Raw genomic sequence first — 16,448 nt, 5'->3', positions numbered from 1 at the left:
CCCCAATCTAGATCATGCACCTCACAGCAAGGTTGAATTGGAGCAATTCGTGGCACAGCCGCAAGATGTCCACTGTAATCGTATTCATGGCGTCAGTCTCCCATGCCCCAATATCTGAACTGAATTTTAAGAACAAATCATACAACACTGACTTGAGGGGTTTCCTAATCACTTCTTCAAAGTTCCCATGGTTATCCCATGTCCAAACACTGAAAATCATGCTTGATTTAGTCGTCTACTTTGGATCACATTTTGCAAAAACCCAAGTGCAAATTGACTGTGCACACTTTCGTAGACTATATTGACGTAATATCCATGGGTTATCCATCATCTTTAAGAATGACTGGTGATAAAAGATTGAAAATAGCAATGCCTTGTACGGAGAGAAAAAGAAACAGAAAACTTGATTTCATGCATCTAGGACAATTCGTATATAATACAAACTGCATAAATTTCATGCACCCCCCAGTCCCAATAGGGGAGCCTTGACACAATAATTGAGTAACAGATCATGTCTTGGAACCACAAGTTGAAATGCCCATGGAAGAATTCACAAACAGGCAACCCTGGAGAGGCCTAGAAACTCACTACACGACCTCCCCCTCTTTCAAGAAAAAATAATACTTCAAACAAAATGATATTTGGGTGCCAATTACCACACAATTTAGCATTGATATTATATCAACCAGAAAGTTTGCTGGCAACAGATTATTTCAAGCAAGAAAGACAGTGTTTTGATTAGCATCAGGTGCATGTACCACATACTGCTACATTCTGTGGGATATTTATGAGAAGGTAACACTGAAATCAAACATGTATATACCATGACCAAAAACTAGCCTGATGATCTGCAAAATCAAAATGTTGCACAATGAAACGTAAAAAGCAATATCTATCGGAATTTCTCAAGTAAGAAAGTTTCTCATTGTTTTCAGAGAAAAAATGAATGGTTCCTCATCTAACAGGATCAAAGTCTTGAAATGTGACTTAGAAACAGAGGGCAGCCAAATTGATAATACAAAGCATATCAAAAGTGGGCCAAGCTGTATACCAGAATCCACGCCAACTGAACAGAAAAAGAGGCTTTCGTTAGCTATAAACATGGGAAAAGCTCCCTTTTGGAATATTTTGCAATTCTGCATTTGAACATGAATGAAATAATAAGAAGTTATGTAAGTACCAGAAACAGAGTTATTGAAGCAAAAAGCCCTTCCTGGAGAAGGGCTGCATGACCGCCAAATTCTTCTTCATCAATCTTTAGTATCATAGCGTAATAACCATATATAATCCCAGTAGATATTGCCAGAAAACTGCAAACCAATATGAACACTGAACAATTTACTAAAAGTTTAGCACAGAAAAATAAGAAACATATAACAGGACAAGGGAAATACTTCTAATATTTGCTTGTTGAATGAATTGTTCATAAGCATGAGGTGGACATCAAGACATTCAGCTTAGAGGAAGGTGGCAGCACAAATCCCTCAATAAATACAGGAAAACTGGAAAACTAATGTGCTAGTTTTAAAATGGTTGAAACCAATATTCCTTTCAAAGAAATTGGATGGTGACATACGCATTTCATGCTCCATAAATGCAAGTAGAAATCTTATCTGTTTAACTCATCAATTCTAAAACACCAGCAGTAGATAGTATATTTAAAATTGTCAATATAGCCTAGGAAAACTACATCAAATAGAAGTAGTGGCATGTGTCACGAGGCCATTACCCTCTCTCTAAAAGGCTAACTTATTGAGGTGTGCAGCGCCCATACTTATAAGCCCAAGACCTCCCTTACCTATCCAATGTGGGATTCTGTAACATTATCTCCCACCTGAATCCATGACGCACTCATTGAGAGTCAGATCACCCTGCCCACTCCACTCATTAGAGCGCTTGGCATCACATTGAAGTCGGGTCTAGGTTGGCTCTAATACCACTTTGTCAAGGAGCATTACCCTCTCCTCAAAAGGCTAACCTATTGGGGTGTGCAACACCCACAGTTACAAGCCCAAGACTCCCTTACCCATCCAATGTGAGATTCCATAGCACATGCACATGCACATGCATATGGACATGCCCAGCCTTAAATTTTAGATAGAAAACAGAGATGTACAAAGAGGTTCCATCAATGTAGCAAAATGCACCACTAGATTTAGTAATAACCAGAAACCCAAAAATTATCTCCTAAAATACAATCTGCTCCAGTTTTTATGCATAAATTTAAATCGTCATGCATTATCTGAGCCACCCTGAGAGCTAAAGAAAATGTTAGAATCCCTATATTTGTACAAGCAAATCCCTTTAGGATTAAAGGTGATTCTATCATTAGCCAATCTACAACTTTCTCAAACTTTGATCACTGTATGTCAACAAGAAGTGTCCCCTCTAATTACACCAGTGCAAACTCCAAAACCACCTTCCTATTTTAGAATTAGCAATAAACCATCACAGCAGCATTCCTTACAGGTCACATCAGAATATAGCATCTAAATAACTAGCGAACTAACCAAACTTGGGACAGATTCAACAATCCAATACGAATCCCAAACACTGCAATTTACTAATGCATGCAACATGAATTTAAGAACTTACAGGAAGATCCAAATGCCTCCAACGACAGGGATTGCACCCCATAATAAACCACAGAAAAGAGCTACAACTTGTCGAATCCAATGCAATACATCTCCTAATTGATCCTGCTCCAAAAATCAACCAAACCCATCATCAATTCTTTTCTTTCAAAGTTTACCCAATTCAATAACAGTCATGATCATCCTACTTAAACCCCATTTAGCCGGGAAAAAAATCCCATTAAATTAAACTACTTCTAGAACTGAATTAGATCAATTAAGAGCATGATTAAAGTAAAAATAACTACAATCACAGTTAGTGTTTCACCGTAATTAATAGTAACTTTCAATTAAAGTCAACAAAATCAACGATAAAATAAATTTTAAAAAATAAGGATTTACCTTGTCCCAAGAAGCTTCCGGATCTAATAACTTGGCGAATTTGAACGGAGAAAAGTGACCGTTTTCGTGCTGCTGATGTTGCTGTGCATTGAATTTAATTGATTTCGTTTCTTTCATAGTCAATTTTGATTGAATTTTTGAAAGAACTCTTTTCGAGTTGAAAGTGATAAGTAGAAGAGAGAATTTCTATTAATTTTTGAATTCAATTTGGGGATAGGGTTTTAAAACGTAGGAATATTTGAAAAAAATTCGAAATTCTTTGATGTAGATCTAAAACGCAGTTGAATTGGATGTCTGAAGAAGAAGAAGAAGAAGAAGATTATCATTATTATTATTTTTTAATTTTTTTAACAGTATTATACAACTTGTCTCAGTGCACTGCACGTGATGCAATTGCTGTTTCATGAGATTAGCTTTAATAAAAAAATTTAAAATTATTATCCTAAGATAATCAAATTATAGATGGTTTTTATCTTTTTCTTTTTTTCTTTTTTTTCCTCCTGATAATAATACACCTCAATCATAAAATAAAATAAATTTTTTAATTAATAATTAGGATATTAAATTGTGTGCTGCGGAATTAATTTTTTGATAAATATTTTAAAATTAAAATGTTAAAAAATTGGCATCCAAATCTTTTTGAAGTTGAACTCTTTTTTAAAAAAGAAAATCCAAAATAGAAAAAGATTTTAAAAAATAAATGGTAAAATGAACTTGTTGCATGTTTATTTTGAAGAGTAAAATGGTCTTTATATTTTCAATTCTTACATATTCTTTGGCATTATTCTCACAAACCAAACGCATTAATTAATAATAATATTATTATTATTATATTTCATTTTACTAAACTAAATAATGTGATAATTATTTTTATTTATTTTCATCGAATAATTATTTTATTTCGTATATTAAAGCGACGTAAATTCAGCATAAAGTTTTCAAACGTATTGCTAAGATAAGTAAGTGAAGGGAAAAGATGCCGTATCGAGGCTCGAGATGGGCCACGTCCAGCCCAATTTCGGTATGCATTATGCGCATTCACGACGCGTGAAGCACAATCGCCAACGAATCCGCCTCTTATCCTCGCTTATAAATATTTTTCCTTTCTGAGAATCAAAGTTTCCATTTTGGTTTCTCCACCTTGCTTCGATTCCTGAATAGATAAAGGACAACTCAAATTGAGCTTTTTAAGTTGAATTCTTGAACAAATTCAAAAGAGGGAAAAAAAAAAAAGAAATGGGAAGTCCAAAGAAGAATGAGAGTAAAGGATTTTTCGCGGCGATGACCTCAGGTTTATCTCTGTTTAGCAACGCCATGCACAGATCTGTCAACGGGTAAATTTCGTCTGCAATTGTAGTTTTTCTTTGTAAATCACGTCGTCGTTTTGGCTTTGCTTCGTTCTTTAAATAGGATTAGATTGTTTAATCCAGCATCACCTCGGGAAGCTAAATCCTTTAGCTGACGGTTTGAATTATACGATCATTTCTTTCGATTTTTTTCAAATTTTGTTCCTTTTTTTTTCTTTTATGATCTGCTGCTTTAAGTGATTTGATTTGACATTTTTTTATTGGTTAATCATTTGATTGGAATGTACATCATTTTGAACCGAAAAGCTGCGGTTCTTTATTTGGAAATGCTTAGCTGTTAATTTTAGGTTGATAAAGAGGAAAAAGATTGCGGGGCTTTTTGGCAATTAATGTTGATGTTGTTTAGAGTTAGCATCACATCAGTTCATTAAATGTTTCAAATTCCAAAATTAAATTCGGTTCAGTTTGAATTTTGGTTTTTACTTCATTTTGCTGTCAGGAACTTAAACTAAAAAATAATAAAAGAAGTTGCTTTTGGACTTGATTTCGTTGTTGAAGATTCTTCCTTGATACTTTTCCATCTTAGATGAAATGCAATGCAATGCAATGGTTATTCAAATCACTTTTATTTGTTCCAGACAATTGCAATTCAGCTAAATTCTATTAATGAAATGGGTTGATTCTACTTCCTTCTACTGAAGTCAATCCAGTTATGTAATCATTTCATTCTAAACAAGAGTGCTACTGTTTTTCTTAAATGTCAATATTATATACTGTCAACTTGAAGGGATTTGACACCTTTAAAAAAAAAAAACTTGAAGGGATTTGATGCCTAGGTTTGTTTATTGGGTGTCTAGATTGTTTCATGATTGCTGCTGTGAATATCTATTAATTTTATAGGTTTCTTATTACGAAATTTTGTCTTTAAATGGTTTGCATTGCATATTTTTTTCTTCTTTCCAGGCATCATCATGCTATGTGTCAAAACTCAGTTGGTTTGGGTCATGCTTTTACTATTTTTCCCCCTTCTTAGGGTAGCCTTCCCAATAGAATGCCAAAAGGTTGTGCATGGAATTTTTAGTGGGTAATTGCTTAGGCACCTTGGGTGGTGTTTGGGCAAATTGTCCAAATGTCACCTTAGTTCTCATTAATCAAGAACTTAATTGTGGCTGTTTAAAGAATGTTGTTGAATGAATCTCGTTTGTGTGTATTTGTGTATGGGTGCAGAAGAAACAATTGTACTGTTTTAGTTAGTAATTTACAGCCTCTCATATTTGCAAACTTCATAATATAGCTTAATCATAAAGTTTTCGTTTGTGCATTTCTTGAGAAAGTTTATCAGACCTTTGGTTTGATCTGGTGTATAACTTTAGAATTGTCTTGCACACTGCATTTTCTTGTCACTTATCACTGTGAATTGTGGGAATGATTGGAATGCTTTGACTACATTTATATTTTTAGTTTCCATCCTAAAGTTGTCTTATTCGCCTGTTATAAAGGAGAAATTTTATGTTTTTCTTCTTCCTATGACTTTCAGGATACTTGGTTATGAAGGGGTAGAAGTCATAAATCCAGAGGGAGGAAAAGAGGATGCTGAGGAGGAAGCTCAGAGAGGAAGATGGAAGCAGGATGTATACATCTTTATAACCATGTTATTTAGTTCTCTGTTTTATGGGTCTGTTGGACAGATGCTCTTCTTCTTGCATCTCTCTCCGTGGGAATTTTTAAAGATGGTTGAATCACTCTTAGTTTTTGGGTTTTTTTTTTAATATTTCTTTGACTATTAAATTGAGGTTGTATTTGAAAACTAATATTTGAAAATGGAAAAACTAGGCCCTTGTACTTGTAATTTTTTTCTGTTCTTTTGGGCTATGGAGATGAAGAGATGCATTCTTTGTTTACTTTATTTTTACTCATTTTTTAGGCTGATATTTTGAGGATTACACTTTTTTTTTATTTAATAGGAACGAGAGAGCTACTGGAAGATGATGCACAAATATATAGGCTCAGATGTTACATCTATGGTGACACTTCCTGTCCTCATATTTGAACCAATGACTATGCTTCAGAAAATGGCGGAGGTTTGTTTTACTTAGCACAGGTTTGTTACTGTGTATGCAGCATTTTTCTCTTTTGATATGTAAATGTGCTATGCATGTTGCAGTTGATGGAATACTCCTACTTGTTGGACCAAGCAGACGAATGTGAGGATCCCTATCTCAGGCTGGTTTATGCAGGTGAGTGTGCTTCTACTTCATTATTTTATTTAATCTAATGAGGCAAGTTCTAGTTTTTGTTTTGTTATTAATGGAATTCATGATCCTGTACAGCATCATGGGCTATATCTGTGTACTATGCGTATCAACGTACATGGAAACCTTTTAATCCTATTCTTGGGGAAACATATGAGATGGTTAATCATGGAGGCATTACATTCATTTCTGAGCAGGTGACTTTAAAGTTATTTCATTATCTTAAGCCTGGTCTCCTTCATTCTTAATATGTCTGTCTATGCTACTTAGTGCCTGCGATTTCTAGGCCTTCCCTCCTCCACTCTCTTTCATTTTCTGAAAGCAATTCTTGGTTCATGTATATTTAGGTTTATCAACTCGAGCACAGAAAAAATATGTTCTCACAACTTACTTTGTCTGTTATTTTCTTTCATGTTGAGCTATATTATCATTTCAGGTCAGTCATCATCCTCCAATGAGTGCTGGGCATGCTGAAAATGAACATTTTACTTATGATGTGACATCAAAGTTAAAGACTAAATTTTTGGGGAATTCTCTTGACGTGTATCCTGTTGGAAGGTAATACTTTCTTTGTTTTCTGTGAACTATCTTTTTTACTCTATGTCTTCTTGTTTCTCTGGTATAGTTATTGTTTAATATTCTGTTGGAAGGTAATACTCATCTAGATTTATTCTTAAGCAGAACACGTGTTACTCTTAAAAGAGATGGGGTGGTTTTAGATTTGGTTCCTCCTCCCACGAAGGTTAACAATCTGATTTTTGGACGAACTTGGGTTGATTCACCAGGAGAGATGATCATGACAAATCTGACTACTGGGGACAAAGTTGTGTTGTATTTTCAACCATGTGGCTGGTTTGGGTATTCTTCATACCTCATTTTATTATTATTTTTTAGACATAATAATTTACGCATTTGCATTTTTTGGCATTTATATACAGTGTCATATATAATTTAAGGAAATAGCATTGCTATATCTGGAATTCTTAAAATGAGTGGTCTGAGATGAAATTCTGTTTGAAGGTCTAACTTGCATCACATTGTGTTCCTATTTTGTCATCCATGCTTGCTCTCTCTCTCTCTCTCTCTCTAAGGCTTCTGTGTGCAGAGAATGCACCCTACACTAATTTATTTGAGCGATTCATACTAATCAGATACATATGTTTTATGTAGTTTGACCAGTCCCTTTCTCCCCAAAATTTGTTTCCAGGACTCACTTTGTGTTTCTAATATGCTTACTTCCACATTACTTGCAACCAGCTAGTGCCTAGTGGCAAAGTGGTGATTGATTATGGCTTTGTTTGATTGCAGAACTGGTCGCTATGAAGTGGATGGGTATGTTTATAATGCGGATGAGGAACCTAAAATATTGATGACAGGGAAGTGGAATGAGTCAATGAGCTATCAGCCATGTGACATGGAAGGGGAACCTCTTCAGGGCACAGAATTGAAAGAGGTTCTTTCTTAAACATTGTCCCTTATCATTTAAGTTAGTAACCAGCTGCTTTAGTTAACCTATTCTTTATAATGAGATTATGGCATCAGGTTTTAATTTTCCTCAGAATGGTAGATATTATGGTGGTGGCTAGCCTTCTTATCTGTTGCTTATATCCTTGAAATATTTCTTTGTTGGTTTCATGTTAAATGCTTGGCTGGCTGTCATTTTATATTGTGAAAGGCCTCGAGTCTTCATGCTTTTATCTAAATGTTAGAAATATAAAATGCAATCCTTCTGTTTTAAGGTTCTATCTGGTAAGTTTGGCTTATATGTGAGCTCATGAACAAGCTTGTGAGTTGTGAGACTAATGAACTTAATCAGATTTATGACTTGCATATTATTTTTGGTCTGCAGATTTGGCATGTTGCTGATGCTCCAGAAAATGACAAATTTCAGTACACTTATTTTGCACATAAAATAAACAGCTTTGATACTGCTCCTAAGAAATTGTTAGCGTCAGACTCTCGTCTGCGACCTGATAGATTTGCGCTTGAGAAGGGTGATTTGTCCAAGGCTGGTGCTGAGAAGAGCAGGTCCATCTCTCTCTCTCTCTCTCTCTCTCTCTTTCACACACACACACACACTCAGGCACATCCAAAGACTTCAAAATTTTTTACACACATACAAAAAGTCAAAAAAGCTATGAACACCTAAATGGAATTGAGGGATCTGTCACAATTACTTCATGCCTCCTGCATGGATGATGTAATAAATGCCAGAAACTAGGCCTTTCTATCACACATATTCTTATTTAATCTCTTCTTTTCAAATACCATTCAAAATACAAACTTGACCCAGTGCGGTGATGCAACTCTACTCTAGAAAGAATACTTTTGATGAGAATACCTTGATCAACAGATGCATAAAACTTTCTTAATGGTTGTAGTTCTGAGGATTTTGTAAGATAAGCTCTCCATCTTGACTGGCTATTTATGGGATGGCAATTGTTCCCTCAAATGTTTAATGGAAAAAAAAAAGAAAAGAAAATAGTGGGGGCTCTTCAATAGGAAGGTACTTTCTTTGTACCATGATTCGGTATTTTCTATTTGACCCCATCTCTTAATTTTCATGTGCAATTAAATTAAAAGGAAGGGAAAAGATCAGCGAGTTACATATTTGGAAAGTAGCACTTGCCTCTCATGGTTTAAGAATATCACATTCTTCCTTCCAATGTCTAGATTAATTTGCATCTTTTTTTCATTCTTCCAGTTTGGAGGAGAGGCAGAGAGCCGAAAAGAGGACACGTGAGGCCAAGGGCCATCAGTTTACCCCTAGATGGTTTGATTTGACAGATGAAGTTACAGCAACACCTTGGGGTGACTTAGAAATCTATTGCTACAATGGTAAATACACTGACCATCGGGCTGCTGTAGATAGCTCAGGCAGCGTCAATGAAATTGACATTGCTTCAATTGAATTCGACCCATGGCAGTATGGTAATTTATCTACTGAATAGGTATCAGTGTTTTAATGTATACCTTTTGGATTTTGCAGTTAGTTCATAATAACTTTTAGGTGTGATATGTTAGAGCAATATGTTGTTGGCATCTGTGTACCTCTGTATCCCATTCCATCATCCTATCATAATCATACCTAGGGACTTTGTAACTGTTCCCGAACTCTTTCCCACCATGTTTCTTCCAAATTTCCGAAGAAAAATTTCTTCATGGCTGACAGCTCATGTTAGCCTCATAATAGAATATATAGATGGATGGAAAGGATGTGCCCTTTTGTTGTCTTCTACTTTCCTAGGTCATCTTCGGCTAACAATGCCTGTTAACATTTCTGTACATATTTATTTGCAGAAGAAGAAAAAAGGAATTGTTGCTAAGACTGGTAGAGCAGAGTACCCTTGTGCTATATTGTTTCCATTGCCTAGATCTGCTCAGAGGTATTGAGGGATTGAGCTCAGCATAGTTTTAGGCACAAGCTTGGCCCTGCTCGATTAATTTATTTTATTAATAAATATTATATTTTATATTAAATTGTACAAAATTTAATATAAAATAATAATTAAATGAATGGAAAGGGTTGAGCTTGAGCTTGAGCTTGGCTTTAAAAAAAAAAGAAGCTAGATATGAACACCTCTCTCTTTTTTTTTTTTTAAATTTATATTTAAATCCAACAATACCTTAAATTGCTGTTTCCAACTGCATATCAGTTGCTGTTTAAGGAAACAACTTAAAAACATTTTGTCTACATGTTAAAAGGACAAAAGTCCTGCATGTCGTTGTAAGTTTTTAACTTTCAAGTGTTCCGTAGCTCGCCCTTTTTTCCATGGCAAAGTGGGGGCTTCGGTGTCTCAAAACTTGGCGATAAGAACGTCCACATCCCATTAATTCAGGGCTCGGGAAGCATCCAGCTGGGAAAACATTATTCTCTTTAAGAACGGACAAAGGTCGTGTCGCTATGTTTTTTGGTCACCCAAGGCAGGATTAGATCCATCAGGTGCTGACTCATAAATCTTTGATCAGAGTTCGAACAGAAAGTCCCATTTTGTCAAAAGCTAGCCTTACCTTGAAAAAAATTGGCTTTTGGGTGATTAATGCTTTTGAATAGTTAAAATTTTGTGAATTTAGAACAGTTTATCGAACATGTTTCGCTTCTTGATGTAGTTGACACCACCCAGACAAGTGCGGAACAAAGCCTGTTTTTCTTTCTTTATGGAAGGGGCAATGGAGAGGTACCTACCCAAGCTATACCAAGCCAAATCTCGAGTATTTCATCATAAATAATAATAAACGATTTTGGTTTTTTTAATTTATTAAGATCTTAGAGACTACAACTTATTGTCTTGAAATGAGCCTTTGATGATTCCAGGGATATTAACATTATGTATTCTGATTGTGTTTTTGTCATCTCATCACCTTTCCTTTTCCCCTTTTTACTCTTTTCATTACTTTACAAATGCGCAACTTGCTTAGAATTTTGGAGATTTTTGCTTTCTTTTCTTGCCATTATTGACAAGGAAGCTTTTCTTCAAGCAACTAGCAAAAAGAGTTTGGCTTATAAGAAAAAAAAAAAAAGTCATTACATCATACATATTCCCTAATCTCAAGTTAGTGTTTCCTTCAACGTCTTTTTATTTATTTATTATTAATTTAACTCCATTTACATTTTTTTTCAATTAAAATCTTATAAATAACTTTTGTTTCGATAAAAAATTAAATTATTAATTTTATCTAATAAAATTATTAAAATATTCTCAATTCAAAATTAAACTTATTTATTTACACTTAAATAAATTTTTATAATTTTACTAAATAAAATGAACTACCTAAATTCTGTATAAACAGAAATTATCCACAAAATGCTAATTGAAAAATAATATCTGTGAGATATTAATTAAAAATTTTTCATAAAAAATTGAACTCTCATAAGTTGGTAAAATTTACCCTTTTTTTTAAAAAAAGAATAATTAATCCTAGTTAACTAATATGTAGCCATAATTATCCTATCAAGCCATTGGCCTTTTTCACACCCACCTGGCTAAAGCTAGGATGAAGCACTAATCATACCTTCAACAAATCTACTATTGAGATATTTGATTTCCTTCCCATTTTAGTTTGTTAGAAAGTCTGTGTTGAAAGGTCCAATGGAACAGAAAACCTGCAGAAGAAATTTCCTCATCCCACCTCACACCATTTTCATTGACCTTATTGAATGAGCTTCTGCTCATTGCTTTTACGTCAAGAAATCTCAAGACTTCCTTCAACTCCAAACTCCTCCCTCAGTCCCCCTTTATTTAGTAACATACTGATGCCCCCTTTTCTCTCTCTCGTATTTACAATTCACCAGCCATCAAGTTGCTAGTCAATCTCTTCCATTTCAAGAGGATAATTGCCACATATAAGTACCAGAATAACAAAACTCGGGAACAGTTTTTTTTTTTTTTTTGTATCAAAGTTAGATCAAATCTCCTTCGTTTTAATGTTCGAATTTTTACACTATTTAAGATGATATCTTAAGTTTTAAATAATTAAGTATTTTTTGAGATATCATTTTCGATATCTTTAAATAACATAATATATTTATTTAATCAGTTTTAATTTTAAAAGATAAACATAAAGATCAAAAGAAGAGAAGTTTGACATAACTTTTGACACAGAAAAAAAAATGAAACAATTTACATTGACCTAAGTTAATTGATTAATCTTGTTCAATTTTGGACAACGTAATTAAAGAATCTCGCCAGCGGCTAATAGTAACATGTGATTCACAATGTTACAAAAAGGAGAATATCTTATACAAAATGCGTTTGAATAGGCTGAAAATTTGTATGTAAAAAATAACAATAAATAATGAACGAATCACGTGATGCCATGTGGTAGATGGACCCACTGACCCAAATCGCCACCCTGATTCAGCCAGCCTCAGCTTTGGGTTATTGACTGAGGAAACGAGGTGGCAGATGGGGTATTCCGAAGGGATTCCAGTAGTTTAATGGAGTCACGCATCAATCAGCCTGGAGGAGGATTTCTTAAACAAAACAAACCAAGAATGCCGCCCTTTTCCAGCTTTCTTGGGGGAGGGCCTTTTCTAACCATTTTTGCCTCAAGCCAACGCAACCTCTCTGCCTCACATATATTCCCATGGGGGCCAGCTCTAGCTTCCAAGGCAAACCAGCCCCCATTGGCATCCCTCATGTGCCGTTTTCACCTTTACACTTTGTTTCTCCTACCTTTACTGTGAGAATTAACATCTTTACCTAATGCCTAGTACCCCTTTCCTCCACCCCACAATTCAGGTACTGTTGGTTCTCTTTTTTTGGTTCAGTTTTATTCTATGAAGTCAGTCAAAACCTGGGTTTCTCAAATTTTTACTGGTTGAAAGCTCTGGTGGGTGAAGGGTGGTCCAATGACCTTATCATCATTTCAATATCCTTAACATATCACGTGACATAAATCACGAAAAATTTATAAAAAATTTAAAAATTTTAAACAACATTTATTTTAAAAAATTATATTAAATTTTTAAAATGGGTATTTAATCTAAAACCAATTGAGGATAAGTAGAAAAACTCTTATTATACTTAAGTTTTATATATATATATATATATATATATATATATATATATATATATATTTAACTTGACTTATTAAAATGTATTTTGATCACCATTTGAAGAACAAAACGTTACCATTCATCCAAAAGAGAGTAAAAGAAATTATTACAAGAAGAAGAGAAGTGAAAAAACTCATGTGATTGGGCACACGTGAGGTGCAGTCTACGAGTTATATATTAAGACAGATCACAACTCCAGGGATGACATGTACACGCATGTCTGGTTCAAGAAAATGAGCTGTAGTGGTCCGAACGGAACTCATAATCTCTTTCTTTGTGTCTGTCATTGGCAATGTCACATGGATCGTGGATGGTTTTAATTTAATCATGTGATTCAACTAAGTTTACACATGTCGTTGTCCCAAAACCTTCTCTTCAGTTCGATGAAAACAAGGAGGACCCAATTTTACTTTTGTTTTCTTTGTTTGTTGGATAGATGGAACCAACAAAATCGCCTCCCTTGTCCTCTCCACATAAACTAATATAATTATTCTAATTAGCATATAAATTCATCGAATTTATTCATTTTTGACGTGACATACACAAAACAGATAATTAATAAAACGCAAATCTAAAATCATTTATATTTAAATACGATAAATTTTAATATTTTTAAAAAATAAAAAAAAGCTATATGAATGTAGTAATGCCAGAAAATTTTTCCAATCGAAATTTCCAGGCATACAAGTAAACAAGTTTGGAAGATTCAGTTTAGTCATTATTGGTAGACTTTGTACTTTTCTTGTACTTATCCAGTCCTCCACTTTCACAAGTTACACAAACACAAGAAGTGGAAGACAAATCTGACCATTCAAATTCCAAACAAATTAGCCCCAACTACAATAATCAAAACCATTTGACAATTGACATCCAATTTCTTTCTTCTAAATAGAATTATGGAACCCAATAAATTTTTAAATTCATCTTTTTATCTGAATAGTGACAGATTCAAAATTTTATATGAAAGATGACTAAAAAATAATTATACAAAATTACCTATTTATATATCTTAAATTTTTACATATAATAATAAAAAACTTTAAAATTAATGGGTGACGGTTACTACCCCTGCACAACCTTGACTCCACCATTGTAATTTCCACATAATTTATAAATTTAAACATCTTTTTTTTGTTTTTTTGTTTCAATAAAAAATAGTAATTATTCTATTTGATATGAAATTTTATTTTATTTTTAATTATACACAAAAACATTGGGTTTTTAGAGTTTTAGTTGAACCATCACATATAAAGATTAATATTAGTGCATGTTTAGCCTAACTTTTTTTCAACTTATCTATATCTTAAAAGCAAAAGTCAGGTTAAATATGATTTGTTGAAAAGCTCTTAAAAAAAAAAAGTAGCTTTTTTTAAGAACAAAATTTTAAAAAAAAAGAGCTTAAAAAAAACTTAATGGAGGAGCTTTTTCTTCTTTTTTTTTAAAAAACATATTAATTTTCAAGAAATACTCATTTCTCAATTAATCTCCCTCTCCTCTTCTTCTTTATCCAAATTACCATTCTTCAACGTAAATCACAATTTTTCTATTCTTTATCTCTCTCTACAAAAACTAACAAAAAAACAGAAAACCCAACAATAGAATATAAAAATCTAATTTTTTTTTTATCTTATAAAGATTAAGAGAAAAAAAATTTTAAAATTCAAAACTGCATTCCGATACTATTTAAAAATTTTCTCTCTTTTTCATCAAAAAATATTTTAATATTAAATACATCGTTTCCTCTTTTCTCTTATTTTTTGGGAATTGAATCATATGATCCGATTGTTTGTTAGATCAATAAAAATCTAATACTATTGCTACTATACAAGTTTGAAAGTTATTCATTTTTTTTATTGATTTCTTCGATTTTAACATATGAAATTATATATAAACTTGAAGTATAACATTATAACTTATTAGGTAATTGAAGATAGTATGAATACCCTTTATGGTAATTTTAATCAAAATTAGAGCTTACATAATTTATTTTGTTAAACAGTTTTAGTTTAGTTATAAAAATTATTATTTTTCATTAGAGCTTAATAATAGCTTTTAAGTTAAAAAAAAAACTAGGCCAAACAGCCTTTTAGTTCATTTATGGTTGATACATCAAAGTCTTGTTCAATAATTTGGTAAGTTAGAGTAAATGTTTGACTCTAGTTTAATCAAGGTACAAATTGCACCCGGGGGTTCTTATTTCACGACAGACTATTAATACTAAGAAATTCTTTGCCACATTTGGATGGCATAATCACTTTATTGAACTTTAACTAACGACTAGAATTTGATTCTCTTGTATAAGTTTATATGCTAAAAGCATGTAGACTTAGCTATGCTAATTGTCTTATGATAGTACCTATATTTACTATTTCTTTTAATTTTTTCTATACATAATGTTTACAAATTTTTAAATTATTTAAAAATATTTAAATAAAATTTTATTCTTTTGTTGGACTATCACTCACGTCCATCGTAAAACCAATCAATGTGTTGACTGGATGGTCACTCATTATGATAACTTTTCTATAGGTTTTCACAATTTCAATATTCCTCCATGGGGAATTTTACCTTATATCTCTACAGACAAGTTAAGAATGAACTGAAATAGAACGATGTAATTTGTTATTTAGTTAGATATTTTCCCTTGTATAAAAATTTTTTTATCTTTTTATTTTTGATCAAATAGATCCCGTATTAATAATAGTTGATTAATTATTATTGATTAAAATATCACTTATTATTTTATATCCACATAATATTACTATAACATTGATATGAAAAGTAAAAATATTATGCGATTCTATCATCAAGTCATATTAATATGTCACGACATCGTCCACTATAATACGTCGTCATGTTATATCAACGTTACGTGATATAAAATTACAAGTAACGTTTTGATTTAAAATAAAAATATAAAATTTTGATTAAACGTAATAAATTAATAAAATATTATTTAAATTTTTTAAATACTTTAATAAATTTATTAAAATATTATGTCTTTTTTTCTTTTAGTCTAATCATAATTAGCTTACAAAAATAGATATCTTTCTCCTACTTTTCAAAACCCATTTTGAAAAATACGATCAAAAGTTGAGTAGTTAGGACCAACAAAGATAAAAAGGATCAATACATATGGAGAAATAATTAAGCTACTCTAATGGGTTACACCAATCTTCTATGTTTTCAACATTGATATTTCATGAGAAAGTAAGCTGTCTCTCTCACATTGTGGAGTTGGGTTTTGTGGATAAACCATGCATGTGCAATAAATTTATTTATATTCAATTTCAAATCTTTTCTTTTAACAATATCAAAGGCATGCATTAATGTAAGCAAGCACAAAAAATTTGTT

The 16,448-nt window shown here is 32.7% G+C and overlaps 2 protein-coding genes across 2 annotated transcripts; one reads left to right on the top strand and one right to left on the bottom strand.

The window, feature by feature from the left end:
• Positions 716–3,324, bottom strand: LOC18590672 (uncharacterized protein C20orf24 homolog). Its single transcript, XM_007016328.2, has 4 exons — positions 2,976–3,324; positions 2,596–2,699; positions 1,181–1,310; positions 716–1,066 (listed from the first exon to the last, which is right to left on the bottom strand). Exons 1-4 carry the CDS (start codon positions 3,090–3,092, stop codon positions 1,028–1,030), a joined length of 390 nt encoding a protein of 129 aa, XP_007016390.1. The 5' UTR covers positions 3,093–3,324; the 3' UTR covers positions 716–1,027.
• On the top strand, positions 4,092–9,768 carry LOC18590671 (oxysterol-binding protein-related protein 3C). Its single transcript, XM_007016325.2, has 10 exons — positions 4,092–4,309; positions 5,820–5,913; positions 6,247–6,363; positions 6,447–6,519; positions 6,613–6,731; positions 6,971–7,092; positions 7,216–7,392; positions 7,843–7,987; positions 8,384–8,562; positions 9,239–9,768. Exons 1-10 carry the CDS (start codon positions 4,212–4,214, stop codon positions 9,483–9,485), a joined length of 1,371 nt encoding a protein of 456 aa, XP_007016387.2. The 5' UTR covers positions 4,092–4,211; the 3' UTR covers positions 9,486–9,768.

This window comes from Theobroma cacao, chromosome 9, assembly GCF_000208745.1.
Source record: "Theobroma cacao cultivar B97-61/B2 chromosome 9, Criollo_cocoa_genome_V2, whole genome shotgun sequence".
In the NCBI taxonomy this organism is placed as follows: Eukaryota; Viridiplantae; Streptophyta; class Magnoliopsida; order Malvales; family Malvaceae; genus Theobroma; species Theobroma cacao.
Note: the sequence above shows the minus strand (reverse complement) of the source record. Positions and strands in the feature narration are given on the sequence as shown.